The following is a 7,743-nucleotide window of genomic DNA, read 5'->3' as shown; positions in this document are numbered from 1 at the left end:
ACCACAACTACTGAGCCCGCACACCTAGAGCTCATGCCTCCCAACAAGAGAAGCCACCGCAATGAGGAGCCCGCGCAACACAATGAAGAGTAGCCCCTGCTCGCCACAACTAGAGAAAGCCCGCAGGCAGCAATGAAGACCCAACGCAGCCAAAAAGAAATTAATTAATTAAAAAGAGAAAAGTAAGGACCTCTGCAGTCAATATTGGCAAAATGTTAATATGTTAAACCTAGATGATAGAGGCATGTGTGTCTTACTACTCATTGTCTCTTATATGTTCAAAATACAAAATGATTGTAAAGTCTCTCTCCCCTCCCCTCCACCCACTACTCTCTCTCTCACCTGAGCCTCCCAGACCCACATATTTAACAGTCTTTTCATTATATCCACAACTGAATCCAGCAGCGTTCCCCCCAAACTCCCTCTGCAGCTTTCCCTTCTCCGAGCACAGCATGACCATCATTTACCTAATTAATCAAGCCAGAAACCTGGGCGTTATTCTGTCCGCCATCACATACATCATTAATCCCTTCCTTTTCACCCCCTAAACACGTCTTCGATCTGTTGGCTTTTTTCCATTGACCACCCCACCATCACTCAGGTGAAGCCGCCTACACCGCCCACCTGGACTCCTCCTACCTGGCCGCCCTCACCATGCTTACCCTACTCCAGACAAAGGGGATCCCATCATTCCTGTGCTTTAAGACCTTTCTTTTAAAAACCACTGTTCTTAGAATAAACTCCAAGTTCCTCACCTGGTGAATGTCTATCTTTGCCACGAAACTGTCAGCTCAATGAGAGAAGACTCTGCCTTCTCCACCTCTACGCCCCCCTCCCAGCACAATGCCATGCTCAGTAAAGATCTGCTCGATGACAGTAACCGGTATTGTAACCCTAGTCCTGGGTCCCTAACCAAAGTGCTTCACTTTTGAGTCTTGGTTGCCCTGGCCATAAAAATCCAAGGTAGATTAGAAAGATTGCAGACATTTGGCTAGATTATTGATTTGGGGATTTTGCAGTAGCAGCCTGCAACTAAATGTTCTAATGACTTTGTCTTATTAAAAACACATCCAGGGGGCTTCCCTGGTGGCGCAGTGCTTGAGAGTCCGCCTGCCGTTGCAGGAGACGCGGGTTCGTGCCCCGTTTCGGGAGGATCCCACATGCCGCGGAGCATGTGGCCGCTGGGCCTGCGCGTCCGGAGCCTGTGCTCCGCAAATGGGAGAGGCCACAACAGTGAGAGGCCCGCATAACGCAAGAAAAAAAAAAAAAAAACACACATCCAGATTCAAGTAATATTTGTGGAATGCCTTAGGTGTAAAAGGAGCTGTACAAGGTACTTTCACACACTTCATGTTTTATAACATGAACAACCCAGATAGGGTCACAAATGGAATAGCTTCACAAGTGACAAATGTAAGGTGATAAGGCATTAAGCTTGTCCAAGGTCGCAAAGCTGGTGAGAGGAAAGTTGTTTCTCCAATCAAAAAAAATTTTGAAAGAACAGAATTCTGAATTTTGAGGGTAAAAGACCGTAATACAAAGAGGTAAAACAACTCCCCTAATCAAAGGTTCAAGTTCTGACTCCAGAGTTTTAACCGTGCCATACTGAATGCTAGCACAGCAAAATGAGATGGTCTTTTGGTGAATGAGCTCCACTCACAGGAGGACACACACCCACCTGTCGAAGGTTGATGTAGACTGCATTCTGGAGAAATTCCGAAGCTTCCATGCTCCGCTTCTGAATGGCGAGGACACGGACGGCCTTGACACACGCTTCTAACTCAATCACCCCGGCGTTCTTATACTGTAGGGTCAAAAGAGAAGAGGAGAGGTGTTTGTGTCAGATCGCGCAGGCGGTACCACAGGGACTCAGTGACACTGAGCAGCACGTCCCCACCCAAGGCGGGGACTTTGTGTTTGAGAAAGTCTATCCCTTAAGGGGGCAAAAGGGGTTGGTGGGATTGAGTGAACCTATAAATGCCCATATAGATATGTTTGCATTCATTCAAATAATACAACCAACAGTAGCTGGATATTTTACAAAATTTCAAAATGTTATCAATGGAAACTTTGCTATTCACTTCCACTTAATCTGCTCGAAAACATTCTTAGACTCTCTCACACCTGCAGCTTTGATGCAGTAGTTGCCAATTCATGTTACTTTGTTACAAAAGTTCTAGCTCCTCGTATCACTGTATCTGTCCTCTCTTGGCACGTTTGATGTCTTTCTGCTTATCTCTCTGAGTTACCTGTTCCTGCTTCTCAGATCCTGAGAGGAAGGACAAATGAAGATACACGAACAGAAAAGGCACCGTGGACTTCACACAGCCACTCAGTAATGATCCCGGCGAGAACTTCTCCAATCTCATCTTCACCTCTCAAGGTTCTGCACGAGGTGACATCCAGCCAGGAGGGCTGGCCTTGCCCACGTGAAAGCTGTGTGGCTCAGGCGTGAGGACAGGCCCAGAAGCTGGCTCTGGAGCCCAGGCCCCCCTGCTCTGTGCCTTCCTCTTTCCTGAGGCCCCAACTTGAAGCCCTCCATGCTCCCTGTTCTTCTCCCTTTTTTTTTTTTTTTTTTTTTTCCTAATTATCCTGAGCTGGAGTGGTTTTCATCTGATGTATCTGAAAAGACTTCCTGCAGCTCGGGAAGAGGCTTCTGAGGTAAATCCATGTATTCTGGTGCCTGAAGAGCGCCCGAGGCTGAGAGACCCCCACCAACACTCACCGAGGCGTTAAACGTGCTGTGGAGTCAGCCACCCCCCAGCAAGTGTTTGTTGAGACCCCAAGGCCTGCCTGGCATAACCACTCATGAAAATGCAGTCTGCCCACTTATCAATTATTAAGAAGCAAAAATATCCAATTGCCCATGTTTCTTACTAAAATTATTTGTAAGGTGGAAAAAGAAATTACTGTGCCAGAAAGAGCAGGTCTCCACTGTTTCCTCATTTCCAATATGTAACAGGCACAGAATTTGTGATATATTACATGTAATTTATCAAAGACAGCACAAAAAGAAACTATACTTACCTAACTACCAATACTGAAGTCAAAGTCTATCAATTTTATATACCATTTAACGACACAACAGAAAGAATCTAACAGGGGCTTGATTTCATTGAAATATAATTATTTCCTTTCCTTCAAAACTCTTAAAATAACTTCTACTGAAGCTAAAATAGAAGTCAACTCGTTTTTTTTCACATATTTTGGTTATAGTTAAATATTTTAAATGTTACAATGAAATTTAAATTGCAATCATAAAAAACTGTTCATATATTAGTAGCAAGATATACAGAATCAATGGGAATCAGGAAAAGAACGGACATTTACTAAAAGTCTCCTACATACCTAGTCTTTTACAAGCATTCTCCTGGAACATAAGCTCTCTGATGCAGGGGCCCCCATTTTCACTGCTGAGTCCCTAGAAATCATCTACCAAGGCACCAGCATAGAACTATGCAATCAATATTTTAGAAACAAATGAGGGAATTATCTCATTCAATTCTAAAACAAACCCCTAAAATGAATAACTTATTTACAGGTAAAGAAAACAGGGTCCCAAAAAGTAAAGTTCCTTGCCCAAGGTCACAAAGCTAGTAATTGGTAAAGGCAGGATTTGAACTCAGGTCTGTATGACTCCAAAACTAAGGTGGAAATCTCATTCCATTAGGAAGGGTCCAGCACCACAGACAACCCTCCTATCTTTGTTCAGATCTAGCCTTATATAGCCTTAGCATCCCATACGTAGGGAACTCGAGGACAAACTATAACAGTAAGGATTTTATAGCCAGTAATTTCTTAGGTCTTATTTACAAAGTGTCAGCAGATCAGCAGAAAAGCTCTGTAAGAAGGTATTTCTAAGAATAAAACCAAAGAGAAAACCCATAAGGAAAAGATTTACTATAGTAAAAACATTTTTGACCACAACCAAAATGAAAAACCTCAGAAACAAAACAAAAGGCAAAAGCAACGTCAAGAAAAAGACTTGCAATATATGGTGTCAGTGACAGAAAAGAAGCTAATACCCATGATTGACAGAGGGCTATCACAAAGCAGTAAGAAATGCTCCCTAATTTAAATGTATGCAAAGGACAAAAACGGATAATTCATTTTAAAAATGCAATTGGCTAATACATGAACAATGTTCAATACATCACTGGTCATCAAATGCAAACTAAAACAATGAAAAATTACTTTTGCTCATCATATTGGCAAATATTTTAAAAGGACAGTGTCTGTTTGTGGGAGAACAAACTGTTATAAAGCTTTTTAGAGGACGATACAGCAACGTATATGTAAACTCTAAAAAATATATGCACACTTTTTGACTCAAGTCCACTTCTGGGAATTGTTTCCTTTCAAAAAAAAAAAAAATCAGTCCAAAAAGATTTATCCATCACGGCATTTATCACAGCACTGTTTACAATGGTGGAAAGAAAAATTGAAGGAAAATAATACTCAGTAATAGAGAATTGGTTAAATGAGTAATTCTACAACTTTTCATTCCCTGTTGGAGAAGGAATTTGGAGAGTAACTTGAAAGTAACCTATGATAAATGTAAATGTCATATCCAGTGACTAAATCTTAACTAAAGGAATACTCATACAAGAACAAAAGAATAAATGTACAAGAATGTTCAAACATTTTTTTTCTAAGAGTGAAAAAGTGAAGATTCAATAACGCAGAAAAACACATAACTCACCAAATGAAAAATGTAGGTCTCCACACAGTAAAGAAGTACAGAATGCTCACCATTTTATGATATAGATGATATACATCGACAAAAAGAACAGAAAATAGATATTAAAAATGTTATCTCCAGGCTTCCCTGGTGGTGCAGTGGTTAAGAATCCACCCACCAATGCAGGGGACATGGGTTCGAGCCCCGGTCCGGGAAGATCCCACATGCCATGGAGCAACTAAACCCATGCACCACAACAACTGAGCCTACGCTCTAGAGCCTGCGAGCCACAACTACTGAGCCCGTGTGCCATAACTACTGAAGCCCACGCGCCTGGAGCCTGTGCTCCGCAACAAGAGAAGCCACCGCAATGAGGAGCCCACGCACTGCAACGAAGAGTAGCCCCCACTTGCCGCAACTGGAGAAAGCCTGCACGCAGCAACAAAGACCCAACACAGCCAAAAATTAATTAATTAATTAATTAATTAATTAATGTTTTTTAAAAAACGTTATCTCTGAGGACTTCCCTGGCAGTCCAGTGGTTGAGACTCCACGCTTCCACTGCAATGGGGGGACGCAGGTTTGATCCCTGGGCGGGGAATTAGGATCCCGCATTCCGTGCGACATGGCCAAAAAATTTAAAAAGTTTTTAAATAAAAAATTTTTTTTAAATTTTTTAAACGTTATCCCTGAGTAGCAGGGCTGTGATAGCCTCTTTTTCTCCTATTTTCAGACATTAAATTAAATATACATGATTTTTAATCAACAAAAACCATTTTTAGGCATATAGTATTATGCATTGGGGAATAATACATGAATACTTACAGAAACAAATACTTAGGAGGTACTGAAGCAGCATTACACAATGTAAAACAGGAACTTCTGATTAAAACAACACAGTCACATAAAGGATCTACACAGTAAAATCACCTTGCTGTAATAGGAAATGGCCTCCTTGTATTTGTCAATTATGTCTTCAGGGCTAAGGCAGTTCTTAGCCCGTCCAATTTCAGCGCTGGTATCTGGATTGATGCCATTAGTGGTGAGGGCACCTGCAAACCGAGAGAAAGAAAAGAAATAATCTTTTGCTTTTTCCGTCTTGTTTCTTTGCTTTTTTAAAAGAAGGGCACAAATAAGATAAAGCTTGAATATTCGCAACTGAAATTTAAATAATGAAACCATTTTTAAAGTCTTCACAGCTTATACATTCCCTATAATAGTCTTACCATCAAAGCATTCTATTAAATGTTAATTAACTCAGAATAAGTTTTCCTCCCTTTCATGTTTATTAAAGAACATGAAATGCATTATATAAAAGTAACATGTCTATAATAACTAGCTTAGTTGTCTTGACAGCAATGCAGTCAGTGTGCATTATCTCCCAGCACTAAGCTCTTCTCTTAATGCTAGCAAGAAACCAGACTGCACGCTCAAGTAGAGATAAACTATGTGAAAGTATTTTCTGAACTATACAGCACTAAAAACACGTAACTTACAAATACTGGCATCCTTTCTGAGGCTGTCATTTTCTATTTCTGGCCAACCCCTGTCAATAAGCAGAACCACCTAATTCCCTAGCCATCAAACTTACAGGGGCAAGAGTTCTGGAGACATTTCAGTGTATAGAATGTAACCAACTATACACAGAACTCTGACAAGAAAAAGATGAAATACTCTTTGATTTCAGAGAACACTCAAAAAATACTCTTGTAAGCCTCAGAAGCAGGAAAAGCTGGGCTTCTCCTATGCCACTTGTTTATTTCAGGGACACTGAGCAAATCCAACAAATTCTGTTCCCTCATGTCTACTGGGAGACTCAGGCACACATTTGCTGTTATCTTAGAACTCACGGGGCAAAGGGTGTCTCACACGGCCCGCAACCTTCACGCAAGCTCATCGCCTCACCTTGCTGTCTAAACTTGGTCCCATTTTTCTCACCTGCTCTCTTGATATTTTGTTATTCTGTATGCTGCCTCAAATGCTTTTTGGAACAAGAGAGAAGAATGAGTGGATAGATAAATGGACAGATGGACAGGTGAAAGATGGGCAGACGGACAGGGGGACTCTAAGCAAAGAGGAACAAAGAACATTTCCTACGCAAAATCCTCTTCTAGTCAGGGAAGAAAGAACCATAACAGAGAACTGGGAAGAGACAGGTGGCTTAGGATTTTGTGTTTCTACAGATTTTGTGAAAATCACAGCAAGAGATAAGAGGGTAGAACTATAAATAATAAAAGAAAAGGGCATATGCATGCCTGAAAAAAATCTAAAATATTTACTTTCTAAAGAATAGATTCAAATCAGCAAGGCCCAATGACACAATGTAAGGTCCTTACAGAATTGGGAAGTCCACCTCCGAGCCACAAGGCAACCCTTTGGAGCACTGAGAATCTACACTGGGTGGTCATAAGGCCATCACAGCAAAAACTATGTTATTCTGCACTAACGAGGAATCAGAACCTACGTGGGGACATCCACGCGTGTCCTCATTTAAAACCCATGGCAGCGTTAGCGCAGCGGGGGGCACTCCTAGTGAGCCCCGTTTCTGCAGGGGAGGAAACAGGTCCTAAAGAGGCTGAGCATTCCTACTAGCTCTCCAGTAGTAGGAGCTGGATATACAGAGCCGTTTACTACAGAGCAGGATTTGAACCCGGGCCTGTATTTTTTTTTATTTTTGTTTTTTATTTTTGTGGTACACAGGCCTCTCACTGCCGTGGCCTCTCCTGTCACGGAGCACAGGCTCCGGACGCGCAGGCCCAGCGGCCATGGCTCACGGGCCCAGCCGCTCCGCGGCACGTGGGATCCTCCCGGACCGGGGCACGAACCCGCGTCCCCCGCATCGGCAGGCGGACTCCCAACCACTGCGCCACCAGGGAAGCCCCGGGTCTGTATTTTTAACCACAGTACTATCCTGTTTTGTGTGTTTTTCATGTTTACAATACCTTTGTTTCTGGCATGAAATAATATTTAATAGATGATAGGTTATCTTGATTTATCTCATTAGCTCTAATAATTTGTCTTCATATTGTTGAATTTTACTCTTTTCCCTTGGGGAATGGAAG

At 42.0% G+C, this 7,743-nt stretch overlaps 1 protein-coding gene across 1 annotated transcript in view; it reads right to left on the bottom strand.

The window, feature by feature from the left end:
* TRAPPC9 (trafficking protein particle complex subunit 9) overlaps positions 1–7,743 on the bottom strand; it is a 521,576-nt gene that overhangs the window by 470,960 nt on the left and 42,873 nt on the right. The window contains exons 6-7 of the mRNA XM_007464593.1: positions 5,612–5,733; positions 1,679–1,804 (exon numbers count right to left, since the gene is read on the bottom strand). Coding sequence (XP_007464655.1) covers positions 1,679–1,804; positions 5,612–5,733 — 248 coding nt within the window. The remainder of the gene's footprint in view (positions 1–1,678; positions 1,805–5,611; positions 5,734–7,743) is intronic.

This window comes from Lipotes vexillifer, unplaced genomic scaffold (genome assembly GCF_000442215.2).
Source record: "Lipotes vexillifer unplaced genomic scaffold, Lipotes_vexillifer_v1.1 scaffold394, whole genome shotgun sequence".
NCBI lineage: Eukaryota > Metazoa > Chordata > Mammalia > Artiodactyla > Lipotidae > Lipotes > Lipotes vexillifer.
This window is presented reverse-complemented; position numbering and strand designations above follow the sequence as displayed.